A 14,261-nucleotide genomic window follows, 5' to 3' on the forward strand; every position below is an offset into this window, starting at 1 on the left:
GCCATAGGAAAGGGATTCGAATAAAGCGCCATCTGTCGGACATTTTTTGAACTTTTGTATTTTTTTGGTTCTAATAACACCCCATGTCATTCCAAGCATGTGTGTTAACTTGTACCTCTCTATCTACATTATTCCGTGATTTATTCAGTTTTCAAATTCATACTGACTTTTTGATCACCCAGTATTTGCGCATTTTGGTTTTACGTTTCGAACTACCTTTGCTGATAAGAACATTGGAATACACGCAAGAAGAACGTACTTTGGTTAAATTCGAAAATTTTCCGTTATTAGAGCTGCTTACCTTAGAAGGAGAAGAACAGTCAGTGAATCATTAACACTAGGTCTCTCGTTACCACTGCGAATCTGCCACTTATCCACTGGAATGGCGAAACTACTATCGCTTTATTTTAAACCCGGTTAACTACTTCGACTGCAGATGCACTATAATTCAACTTCTAGTTAATTTAGGCCTACACCCTTTAAACTACCAAATACATGTAAACAAAAACCACAAGCATGGTGAAAGCGAATAGAAAGATGTCAGAGACGTTCAAGATTAGGACTGGAATGCGACAGGGAAACTGCCTCGTCGCCTCCCCCCCCCTCCCTCCTCGCAATCCTTTTCTTTTTACCGTGGTTCTAGAAAGAGCAATTACAAAGGAAAGAAGCTTGGAGACAGGAATTCAGCTTGATAGAAGGATCAACACGCTGGTCTATGCGGATGATCTAGTTTTAATTGTACAGAATGTGCACGGTCTGGTTCAGATGACGAGGGTGTAGAAATGGAAGAGGCAATGAGAGCAGGTTTGATGATGAATATGGATAAGAGCAAATACCTTTGTAGTGAGAAGTGAGAACTATGACAGACCTTTAGATGTGGATGGTAAGATGTCTGAAATGGTAAGAGAGTTGAAACATCTTGGGGCAATACTCTGTGAAAGGGATGAGACAGACCAGGAAATAAAGACAAGAACTCAAGCAGGAAAGACGTCAAGGTTTGCACTCGGAAATCACCTGATGTCCCGGCTTCTATCAATATCGACAAAGGTTAGGATCCACAGGGCGGTAATACAGCCTATCATCCTATACGGAGCAGAGATCTGGACCGTGACACAAAAGATAGAAAGAAAACTGCTGATGTTTGAGAGTGCTGTTGTGAGACAGATTTTCGTACCAGTGAAGAGTGGAGACGACTGGAGAAAAAGAGAAAACCGCGAACTGCAGGAGCTTCACAAATCGCTGGACATTGTGGGTGTGATTATAGAGTGGAGACTGAAGTGGTACAGGCACATCATGTGTCGAGAAGACCAGACCACACGGTAGGTGGTGAAGGAGACAGCAAAGGCAGCAGACCGAGGGGAAGACCGGGGCTGAGGTGGATTGAAAGGATCAGAGAGGACATGAGTTTGATGGAACTAGAGAGCGAAGAGTACATGGTCTGAGGAAGACGGAGGTGCCTGAACGACGATGCTAAAGACGGACTCCGGCTTGTATGGCTAACGTAGTAAGTAAGCAAGGTGATTATAAAGATTTTTATGAAACAAAAGAATTTACCATATGTTTATTTTCTTCTCCGTCTCTCGCTTTAAAAGAGTCCACATGGACGCTTGGCGGTGTTAATAATATAGAAAACGGCATTCACGGATGCCAAATAACAGCTCTTAATACACTAGACCTGTGGAAAAGAGAAACATTCCAGTAAAACCACAAAACACGTCTGAGTCGAATGTCGTACACCTATGAGCCAATACATTATGACGACCACATTAATATCATGTCGGTCCGATTTAGCACACAATATCGCAGCGATTCTGCATCTCATCGATTCTGCAAGTCCTCAGCAGGTGTCGGGAGGAATGTAGCACCGGATAGCTACGTACAGGTCACGCAGTTCACTTAAATTACGGGCCATTGGTTTGTTGACAAGGAGTTTGCACCCGAAAGTGACCCAGATGCGCTCCATCGAACTTAGATCAGCGCAATTTGGTGGCCAAGACATAAACAAGAGTTTACTGCTCTGTTCCCCGAACCACTGCAGCACAGTTCTGGTCTTATGATGTGAACTGTTATCCTGCTGGAAGACCTATCGCCGTAACAGAAGACATTCAGCATGAAAGAATGCAGGTGATCCGCAATAACGTTCACGTAGCCCAGCTGTCATTATCTTAGATTGCCCACACAGGTCCCATAGAAGCCTAAGTGAATGTCATCCATTGCTCTCGCCCACTGGCTTGTGTCTTGATGTGATGCGACGCTTTTTTTTGGGGGGGGGGGGGGTTGTAGACGTCCACCTGGATGATGAAATATCTGGACATGATTATCGATCTGGTGTATCAAGAAATGTAAATCGTCTGACCAGGCGACACGTTTCCATAGACCCACTGAGCAATCTCTAGGTCACTGTTCCCACTGTTGTCCTAACTGACAATGCCTTTAGGTCAGTGGGAATATGTAACCGGTGTCTGCTGTGAAGCCTCATGTTCAGCAATGTACCATGAATGGTGCACTATTGAACACTTGTTCCAGACCAGCACTGTACTCTGTTGTCATATCTTCTAGAGATCGCCGCCTGTCCTATTCAGATAGAACAAGCCTCCGACGTTCACGTTCTGTGATGAGGCGTCAACGTCCAATACCCCGTCGCCTGCTCGTGGTTTCGCCGTCCTCTAGCAACCGCCTTCCACAGGTGATCACTACAGCAGCACACCAGCAGCCGACCAGCTCCGTCGTTTCCGAGAAGCTCATTCCCAGGAGCCTCGCCGTACCAACCTACCCCACCCACAGTCGACTATGCCTGTGGATTTCTACATTTGCGGCCTGCATCGTCGCTAGAATGATACTGCGATCGCACTCCGCTTATGTAGTCTCCTTCATCCCCGCAACATTACCGGGCTTCGTTCAATCTCGCTGTGACCACTGGTCGTAATGCTTTGGCTCTTCGCTGTGATTCTTTCTGGAATAATGGAAACGTTCAGGTAATTAAAGGGAAAATGTTTTTACGTGGGGTATCAAAATGACTGAATAAAATTAATAAAAAAGAATTTACGGTGCTTATATGTTGCATAAAAAGAGACATAAGCTATTACAGATGGAATTAATGCAGAGTTAATTATGGGGTAATGTTACTTCATATTTTCAACCTCTGCTAGATGCACAGAATATACTTAAAACTTGAAAATTGCAAAAGTAATATTAGTCTATAAGAATACCACACGGGAACACGCTAACTGATACACCTTAAATATTCTACATCAGTGTTATACGCAACAGACTCTATAGGTGAAAAATCGTTATTGAAGGACAAATGCCCTTTAGAGAAAGTTATTCATCTCCTTATGCTACACTCCTGGAAATGGAAAAAAGAACACATTGACTCCGGTGTGTCAGACCCACCATACTTGCTCCGGACACTGCGAGAGGGCTGTACAAGCAATGATCACACGCACGGCACAGCGGACACACCAGGAACCGCGGTGTTGGCCGTCGAATGGCGCTAGCTGCGCAGCATTTGTGCACCGCCGCCGTCAGTGTCAGCCAGTTTGCCGTGGCATACGGAGCTCCATCGCAGTCTTTAACACTGGTAGCATGCCGCGACAGCGTGGACGTGAACCGTATGTGCAGTTGACGGACTTTGAGCGAGGGCGTATAGTGGGCATGCGGGAGGCCGGGTGGACGTACCGCCGAATTGCTCAACACGTGGGGCGTGAGGTCTCCACAGTACATCGATGTTGTCGCCAGTGGTCGGCGGAAGGTGCACGTGCCCGTCGACCTGGGACCGGACCGCAGCGACGCACGGATGCACGCCAAGACCGTAGGATCCTACGCAGTGCCGTAGGGGACCGCACCGCCACTTCCCAGCAAATTAGGGACACTGTTGCTCCTGGGGTATCGGCGAGGACCATTCGCAACCGTCTCCATGAAGCTGGGCTACGGTCCCGCACACCGTTAGGCCGTCTTCCGCTCACGCCCCAACATCGTGCAGCCCGCCTCCAGTGGTGCCGCGACAGGCGTGAATGGAGGGACGAATGGAGACGTGTCGTCTTCAGCAATGAGAGTCGCTTCTGCCTTGGTGCCAATGATGGTCGTATGCGTGTTTGGCGCCGTGCAGGTGAGCGCCACAATCAGGACTGCATACGACCGAGGCACACAGGGCCAACACCCGGCATCATGGTGTGGGGAGCGATCTCCTACACTGGCCGTACACCACTGGTGATCGTCGAGGGGACACTGAATAGTGCACGGTACATCCAAACCGCCATCGAACCCATCGTTCTACCATTCCTAGACCGGCAAGGGAACTTGCTGTTCCAACAGGACAATGCACGTCCGCATGTATCCCGTGCCACCCAACGTGCTCTAGAAGGTGTAAGTCAACTACCCTGGCCAGCAAGATCTCCGGATCTGTCCCCCATTGAGCATGTTTGGGACTGGATGAAGCGTCGTCTCACGCGGTCTGCACGTCCAGCACGAACGCTGGTCCAACTGAGGCGCCAGGTGGAAATGGCATGGCAAGCCGTTCCACAGGACTACATCCAGCATCTCTACGATCGTCTCCATGGGAGAATAGCAGCCTGCATTGCTGCGAAAGGTGGATATACACTGTACTAGTGCCGACATTGTGCATGCTCTGTTGCCTGTGTCTATGTGCCTGTGGTTCTGTCAGTGTGATCATGTGATGTATCTGACCCCAGGAATGTGTCAATAAAGTTTCCCCTTCCTGGGACAATGAATTCACGGTGTTCTTATTTCAATTTCCAGGAGTGTATTTTTATGACGGCTTCATGAAATTAGTGACATTGTAACCAAGATAAACGCTTAAAATTTGCACACAATCCAGTCACATTAATGTGAATACCCCCTACATTCGATGTCAATTTGTAATAACCACGCTCACAGACGACAGGTGGACGGTATATAAAGCATGTCGCGGGGACGCGGGCACAGTACAGTCATTGTCGTAATGCGGAAATTGAGCGATGTGTCTGACGTCCAAAAGAACATGAACATTGGTTTTCGGGCTAAGGGTGTAAGAATTTCCCAAACGGCTAAGATTATAAACTGTTTGCCGCCGCGATTAAAGTATATCGTGAAAGGCAAAATGGCGCTATCCAAAACCGGCGCCAGGGGACTGTAGTGCACCAAGGCCACAGATGACAATTCAATATTGCATTGCCTGTGTTATTCCGAATTACCATGCAAAGACACTGCGGCGACTGCAACCGTTATGAAATACATGAAATGTATTCGCAGTTCGAATGAAGACTGGCATCAGCCTTATAATGAAATAACGACAATGAAAATTGTGCCGCACAGGGACTCGACCCGGATTTCCAGCTTACCATGCATGCATGTTCAAAAGAACTTTGCGTCGTAATTTGGAATAACACAGGCACTGCAATATCATAGGCCGCGCGGGGTTAGCCGAGCGGTCTCAGGCGCTGCAGTCATGGACTGTGCGGATGATCCCGGCGGAGGTTCGAGTCCTCCCTCGGGCATGGGTGTGTGTGTTTGTAATTAGGATAATTTAGGTTAAGTAGTGTGTAAGCATAGGGACTGATGACCTCAGCAGTTAAGTCCCGTAAGATTCGACACACATTTGAACATTTCTTGCAATATTATATTTATCTGCTGAATCTCCAGTACAATGTTTCGCCTGTACGAGAATATACATTATGGATGTACGAATACAGACTGTAGACACATCTTTCACGACGTATGGAAGTTTGTGTCTAGCCCTGAGTCGTGCTCGCATAGCCTAACGGTAAGGCGTCCGCTCGCGATAAACTGGAAGTGGGGTTCGTGTCCCTGTCCTGCACAAATTTTCATTGCCGTCATACCATTATACAGCTGATGGTTGTCCATATTTGCAACTGCGAATACATTTAATGTGTAGATGACAATAGTGAACGATGGCTCCGGAGGTATGTACGAGCGAATAGGCGTGCCGCTGTTTTATCAACTGACGGCCCAGATGAACCAAGGGGCTACCTACAGAGTCTCCTCAGAGACGGTCCAGTGAACTTTGCTGTGTATGGGCCTCTGCGGCAGACGACCGGTTATGCACCCACGCTGATTGCTGTTCATGCGACGAAGACTGGAACTAGCACACCAGTACCGCAACTGTACGCCTACTGAATGGTGACTGGTGATCTTTTCACATAAATCACGCTTTATGCTCCATCGGACAAAGGCCCAGATGGCGTGTACGGCGTGAAACGTCTGAAATCAAACACCCCAGAACAATCGTCAGAAGGGTCCAGACCGGAGGAAGGAGCGTTATGGTCTGGAGAATGTTTTCGTGGCATACCCTTGGTGATCTCCTCATTCTGGAAAGCACAGTGGATCAACACAAGTATAGATCTGTCCTCGGACACCATGTCCGCCCCTAAATGCAGTTTGATTTTCCTCGGCACGGTGGCGTATTCCAGCACCACAATGCAACATGTCGCACAGCTTGCAGTGTACGTGCGGTGCTCGAAGAGTTAACCATACTCCCCTGGGCACCAAACTCCCCAGATTTAAGCTTAATTGGGAATCTCTGAGACCACATTGGGTTGGCCGCACCACGGATCCTCAGCCGAGAAACCCGGAGCACGTGGCCACTGCACTGGAGTCGGCATGGCTCCACGCCCCTGTCAGTAATATCCAGAACTTCATTGACTCTCTTCCTGCACGTTCACGCTGCGAAAGGTCGTTATTCGGTCTTCTGACATGTGGTCATATTAATGTGACTGAACTGTGTATTTTTGTACAGAATAGCTTTAATAGTGTTTTTTGAAAAGAAATATGGAATTAAATGAAGCATAGAGGACGCTGATATCAAGAATTGAATGCGGCCGCCAAAACACTCATTTATGTTGATTCTCGATGGAGTATGTACAGATGAAAAACTATTTTCGGTTACTACATGAGGATAAATCTATACAATGATGTTCAAAGCTGGTCATGGTTTGAATGTGGGAAACGTTTTTATAAAATCGTTAACTCTAGTATTTCTTTTCAACAAATAAGATAAAATACTATATATGCTACAATTATTAACTCTTCTGAAACAAACAAATTTTTAAGTCCTTTTTTTATTTGGCCTATGTGCTACTTTCGGCAGGTATCATTGAGTATGCGCAATCTCCCATTCATAATTTTGAACTCGCCAGACATTTTTATGTTAAATAATATCTTAATGTCATTGTCACCACAGTTGTCACACACCGCAACAGAGGAAATCGCCCTGTGAATCACGTAAATTTTGCTGAACATTTATTGTGTTTCTGTGGAATAACAGCCATTTGCCACACGAGTGTGGGCAAGAGACCTTGAGGCTGCACCCAACCCGGCCAGAGTGCCGTAACAGTAGGCGTTAATTCTGTTCGCAGTGGCGACGCACGTGGAAAGCTTAATTGAGTTGTCTCGGTGTATTTCTTTGTTGACATTAAAATGTACAGATATGTTGCAGTATTAGTAAATTTTTAATGTAGCTGATAATTTTCATTGTGCAGCGGTGTCTGCGCTGATATGAACTTCCTGGTGGATTAAAACTGTGTGCCAGACCGAGACTCGAACACGGGACCTTTGGCTTTCGAGAGCAAGTGCTCTGCCAATTGAGCTAGCCAAAATGATTCATGTTTCGGAGATTGCGCTTTCGCAGTTCAAAAAATAGTTCAAATGGCTCTGAGCATCTGGGCTCTATGGGACTTAACATCTGAGGTCATCAGTCCCTTAGAACTTAGAACTACGTAAACCTAACTAACCTAAGGACATCACACACGTCCATGCCCGAGGCAGGATTCGCGCGGTTCGAGACTGAAGCGCCTTGAACCGCTCGGCCACAACGACCGGCTTCGCAGTTCAGTTTGTAGAGTACTTGCCCATGAAAGGCAAAAGTCCTAACTTCGAGTCTTGGTCCGGTAAACAGTTTTAACCTGCCAAGAAGTTTGATAATGCATGTTTACATTTTTGATCATTTATACATTAATTCAATGTAAACTCATTAAAATGTGAAATATTTGCATACATACATATAAAATCAGTGTCGTAGTCGGCACCGGCGCTGTTGACCAGGATGTCGATTCCATTGAGGTTTTCCCTAATCCATTTGAAAGCTGAGAGGATGCTTTCTTCTTTCCCCACGTCTCCCTGAAGAGCGTACAGTTTTCCAGGCGACCCCTTCACTTCAAGAGCCTAAGGGAAAACACAAAGAACGCTTTTAAATGCTTCATAAGACAACAATGTCAACAGCGATAAGAAACGCGACCCTGATATGTTGCTCTACCACAGAATGTTAGACATGTTGTTCCATGCATAGCGCAAGCGTTGGTCCTCTGTTGTGTGGGCAGCTCGCGGTCGCTGCCTGCCTCTTGGCCGTCTGTGCGGACACTGTGGCGGGTGGCGTACCGGTTTTAACTGAGAAAGAAGTAGACGAGATAGGAGCGGCCTTGGAAAGAGGAAAGGGAAAATCGTTGCGCTATGTAACTCGACATACTGCTGTGGCAGTGGCCTCTGCTAAAAACACCGCTGTTCACGAATTCAAACAGAAACTCGAAAAATCAACGGTAGTGTGTCCATTCACCAAGTCACATACTGCTACCGCGAAAACTGACTGTCGGTACGCCTCTGTATTGGCTCTAATTTCTCGAATTTCCTTGTCGTGGTCATCACGCGAGGTGTATATGCTGTCGGACTCTTCCCAGAAAGCGCTTTCTCGAAATTTCAATTGTAAACCTATCCATGATGCGCAACGCGTCCCTTGTAACGTCTCCCAATGGAGTTCGTTGAGCATGCCAGTAACGTTCTGGCACTGACTAAACGATCCCGTGACGAAACGGGCAGCTCTTGGTTGCGTCATCTCTCTCTCTCTCTTCTATCAGTTCCTACCTGGTCAGGACCCTATATTGATGAACAATACTCAAGAATCGGTCAAAGAAGTGCATTATGGGCCACTTTCTTCGTGGATGAGTTACATTCGCATGAATATCAGCCTGACACCCGCTTTTCCTTCCAGTTGTTTTATGCGACCATTCCACTAAACGTCCCTCTGGATAGTTACTCCTAGATACCGTTTCCAGTAGTTTCTCACGAATAGTGTACTTTTACTGTAGTGGCTTTCTTGTCCTACGTATGCGCAACCTGTTACAGTTACTTACGTTCAGGGTCAATGATCGGACTCCTGTGAACGTCATTCTGCAAATCGTTACTGCCTTCTGGAGTTTCTATTTTGTTATAGATAACCACATCATCTGCGAAGAGCATCCGACGCTTTCTACTGGATCATTTACATACGGCATATTTTAAACAGCACTTGTCCAAGTGAAAGTTGCAGTTTTGAAAATCCTCATCAGTTACATGTAGAGGATTTATATTATGTAAAAATCTGACTGTGGTCTGTAATTAGTGTAATATAAATTATTGCAACAATTTTTTTTTCACCTAGTTCTGGTAGGCACGCGAACAATATATTGCATCCTTTCGTCAGAGATCTAGTAACTGAGGAAAAGAAAGTTATTTCAGGGAGGGAAATGCTAGAGCTCACATCGCCAATGCGTTTTTGACAATATTACGAGATGTTATTATGGTGGAATTGTCCAACGACAGGACAGTTCTTTGCGCTCGCAGCCTGCATGCTGCGTTTTTTTTTTTTTTTTTTTTTTTTATAATAACTATGCAAAAATAAAGAAAGTAAAATTTTCACTCGTGGGAGGACTTTTTTTTTTTTAAATAGAAGGTGAGGGAGGGCGGGGAAGGCAGAGCGATCAGGGGTCGTAACCCGAGGCCTGGTCACAGTGCCTCCTCGTCCCTCAAGGAATCAAGGAATCAGGAATGGGAAGGGGAAATCTTTTGTGGGAATTATTATTTATTTATTTATTTATTTTTATTTACTGTTTTAATACGTTCTTAATGTGGTTTTACTTTATACCACTACAAAAATAAATGTATCTAGCACCGCATCGTGCTCTGAGAAAAAGAAAACAATATCTCGGCACGTTCATATACCGAGGTAATGTATATGGGGAAAACGAAAAAAAAAAAAAGTGCTTCATACAGGATGCAGAAAGGTGTGTCGCTACTCTCCTTACGCTTCATCATCCAGGTACGTCTTCACGTATATCGTGTTATTCCACCGAGAATCGAACTTAGTCTTGTCAGCTCACTCAATGGGTGTCTTCTCCTACCTGTTGATGATCCAGCTGCGTGGATGGTCGCGTAGGGCACTCCCTAAGTAATTAGAAAAATACTGTCTGTATTTTGGGTTCCGTACGATCTTGCGATGACGTTCTTGTAGGTAGTTCCAAAAGTCGAATACATCTTTAGGTCCATCGTGAAATAAGTAGTGTACCGCATACGCACGGATCCATGTGACAGCGTTGGTCTTGGCTCACGGGAAATACTGTTGATCCGGAAATAGTAGAAACCGAGGTGTAATGTGTTCCGGAGTCACTCGTAGAAAATACGACAAAATTTGTCGCACCAAGCGCCATACGTCTGCTGCCGCGCCACATGTGAGACGGTGTTCGACCGTGTCTGGTATCCTGCAGTCTACACAGAGAGGCGATTCCGCCATGTTTATCTTGTGGAGGCGTGATCGGGTGATCTGTTTACCATTGACTGTGATGTACCATGTGGAGCGGACGGTAGTGTCCAGTGGAACCGTGTGAATCGTCTTCCACACCACTTTCCAATTAACCTGAGGGCTTTTGGTCTCCACGATGTTCGGTGGGCGCCTCTGCTGTAGGACATGATATACATCCCGCGCCGACGCCTGTTTCGTCGGTGGTACTGCGATATGGACATAGCTGTGTTCAATGTAAAAGTTCCCGAAATAGTAGAAGGGTGGGGGTATGTCTTGCGTCGTCAGTGGGGGGGCATAAGGGAGGGTGGAGCTAAGGACTCCAACAGCAAACCTGTCAAACTTTCCGGGTGGTGGCGCCACAGCTTGATGTGTGAGCTGACATACAGGGCCACAGCTCTGTCGTGGACATGGACTAGACCAAGACCTCCCCTTTCTGGGGGAAGGGTCAGTGACTCATAACTGACTTTGAAGAGCATGCCTGTACTGACGTAGGCTCCGAATGCCGCTAATAGACGTCGAGCCATCAGTAACGGTATTGGAAGAACACGCGCTATGTGTGGAAGGCGCGAGGCGAGGTAAACATTGACGAAGTGTGTCCTTTGTAGAATGTCGAGGGTGCGCAGACGAAGGTTGAAGATCTGGACCCGAATTTGTTGTAATAAGCGGCGTATGTCGTCGTGAAACTCTATTCCGAGACATTTGATAGTGCCACGAAGCTGTAGGGGTTCGACACACGCTGGGGTCAACCCGTCTCCTATGGCCATGGCGGCGGTTTGGCGACATTGAGACAGCTGCCGGAAGCCACACGGTACGTGGTAATCCATTCTAGTGCTCTGTTGACATCGTCGCGGTTGCGGAACACGAGAACCAGGTCGTCTGCATATGCTGTACAGCGAAATGTGACGTACCGTAGGGTAAGACCGGTGAGGCGTTGACGGAGGCCACAGAGGAGCGGTTCCAGTGCCAGAGCATATAGTAACGTCGACAAGGGGCAGCCTTGACGCACGGAGCGGAAGATCGGGAGGGACTGCGAGAGACGCCCGTTAACGAGCACTTTGGAAGTCGCCCCTCGGAGGAGGCGCATCACGACGTCTGTGAATTGCTGTGGGTACTGCATGTGCTGGAGAACGGACGTTAGGTACGTGTGATCCACTCGATCAAAAGCTTGGCTAAAATCTAGTGATGCCAGCGCTCCCGGGATGCGGCGTGCCCTGGCTAGGGCTATTAAGTCACGGTATCGACACAGTGCTGTGTGGATGTTGTTGATACCCCCTAGGGAAGCCTGATCTGGCGAGATGACGTAAGGTAGGGTCGGTCGTAGACGGTTTGCTAATAGTCTGGGGAATATCTTCATGTCGCAGTTGACGAGTGTTAGCGGGCGGTAATCTTGTATTCGAGCCCCACCTTTAGGTTTGTGAACCGGTATAATTATTCCTTCTACGAAGGTCGCTGGGAGCGGCACCGCGGGGGACATAAGCTCCCGACAGATGTCTGTTAACTTGGGAGCCAGTAAATACTGGAAAGTTCTATAAAACTCCACAGGGAGCCCGTCGGGGCCAGGAGACTTATTCGCCGCTCCTTTACCGATGGCGTTGATAACTTCGTCTTCCGTAATGTCGTTCAATAATTCAGTTTGTAAATCCTGTAGGACAATGCCGTAAACCAGTTGTGAGACTGCTATCACCGTCGTCGGGTCGGAACATTGAGCAGAATAAAGTCGTGCGTAATGGTCGAAGAAGGCTGCAGCAATATCGCGTTGTGTGGTGTGATGACGGCCGTCCTCAGTGGTGACGGCATGTATCAGCGCCCGTCTTCGCAGTGTACGTTCTCGGATGACGTGGTACATGGTGGGTCGTTCCGTTGCGAGTCTGTCTTGTGTTCGCGCTCGGACGATCGTCCCTTCGAGGTGTCGGCGCATATGGGCCACGATCTGTGCTTTCGCACGCTGAACTGTCAACTGTCGTTCCGGTGTGGGTGGCAAGGAGGCGCATTCGCGAAGGACGGTGAAATAAAAATCAAGGGTCTGCCGCTTCCAAGCAGCAGTCTCACGACCATACGTAATAAAGGTTCGCCGTAGGGCCGGCTTGGCGCAGGTTAACCACCAACTAATCGACGTAGGATACGTTGGGAGGCGGCGGACGCACAAACTCCACGTGTCTTCGATGGCGCGTCGACAATCCGGAGAAGCGAGATGAGCAAGGTTTAATTTCCAGGGATGTCGGCTGCGCCACACCCGTTGGCGACGAAGGGTGACGGCACATATATAGGCCTCGTGATCAGAAAAGGCTACTGGCCACACCTCCGCGTCACTCACCGTTGCCGCGAGAGAACGGGAGACGTAAATCCTATCGATGCGACTAGACGAGTGACTCGTGAAATGGGTGTATCCCGGTCTATTGCCTCGGACATGTTCCCATGTATCTACCAGCTGGAGATCGCCGATGAGTGTCCCAAGTTCGGGGCACGGTGAATGGCGTAGCAGCTGATCTTTAGGTGCTTGGGTGCAATTGAAATCGCCCCCTAATATCAAGTCATCGTGCCTGCCCTGAAAAAGCGGTGCTATTCCTTCTGCGAAGAAGAGCGATCGGTCACGACGGCGATTCGTTCCGGAAGGGGAGTACACATTGATAAACCGGACGCCTTGCACCGTTACGGCCATTCCTCTAGCGTCGGGGAGATATCGGACTTCGTCCGCCTCGAGGCCCTCTCTGAGTAGAATTGCGACTCCACTGTTAGTTGGCGAGGCGTGGGACACATGAGCCGTATAACCATACATACCCGGGAAATCGGCGACGAAGACTTCTTGGAGAAAGACAATGTCAACGTCTGCTGCATTGAGCATGTCTTGGAGCAGCGACAACTTCGTACGTGTCCGAATGGTGTTAATGTTGATGGTCGTTAAGCGATAGGTCTGTAGGTCGTCTCCTGCGGTGGGGGCCGCCGTCAGTGTCGCCGTAAAAGGTGGGGCCTGTGATCTGCTGGCCGCGCCCGCGCCATCATCTGTTGCTACTCGGGAGGGGCCGAGGTGTGGGAGGAGAGAACTCTCCTCGTCCACCACAGGGGACGTAGAATCGTCTTCAATGTCATCCGCCCAAGGTCCGTAAGTTAACGGTGGCTGCGGTAGAACACTTGTGGGCTGAGTGACTAAGGGTGAATCCGCAGTTGTTTCCGGTTGTGTACCAACGGCGGTCGCTGTGCTGGTCATCCGTTTGTCCGAGAGAGCGGAATCGGGTTTGTCAAAATCAGACAAAGTGACAGGTGAGGGCGATCTCGTGTCATCCATTTTCCTCGTCGTTTCGTCGGCCGTCCGGTCGTCAACTGGAGAAGACGTCCGCTGGAGGCAATCGTCTGAGGGTGTGCGACGTCGCTTTTTATGTTTTCTCGGTGACCTTTGTTTGCGGACGTGGGTCTCTGTGTCCGAAAGAGTTTGTGGTTCCCGTATAGCATCCTCCTCAGGTATAAAGGCAGAGGTCGGTACAACCCTAGCGTCGAGTTCCATTCTCTCGTCCGAATCTTCATGTGGAGTCGATGGGCGGCGTTCTTCAACCTCTGCAGACACCATAATGGAGTTGGTCAATCCAGGACCGGCGACAGGTGCGCATTCTAACGCTTTCTGTCTTCCGGGGAGGTTGTCGTCTGTCATGACGGTCGATCGTGTCACCTCTGCGTAATTGAGGGGGAGGGCCGTGAGCGTAGG

At 48.2% G+C, this 14,261-nt stretch overlaps 1 protein-coding gene across 1 annotated transcript in view; it reads right to left on the bottom strand.

Moving 5' to 3' along the window:
• LOC126237190 (dehydrogenase/reductase SDR family member 11-like) overlaps positions 1–14,261 on the bottom strand; it is a 91,559-nt gene that overhangs the window by 46,645 nt on the left and 30,653 nt on the right. The window contains exon 2 of the mRNA XM_049947066.1: positions 8,016–8,178. Within this exon, the coding sequence (XP_049803023.1) occupies positions 8,016–8,178 (163 nt within the window). The remainder of the gene's footprint in view (positions 1–8,015; positions 8,179–14,261) is intronic.

This window comes from Schistocerca nitens, chromosome 2, assembly GCF_023898315.1.
Source record: "Schistocerca nitens isolate TAMUIC-IGC-003100 chromosome 2, iqSchNite1.1, whole genome shotgun sequence".
Taxonomy (NCBI): domain Eukaryota; kingdom Metazoa; phylum Arthropoda; class Insecta; order Orthoptera; family Acrididae; genus Schistocerca; species Schistocerca nitens.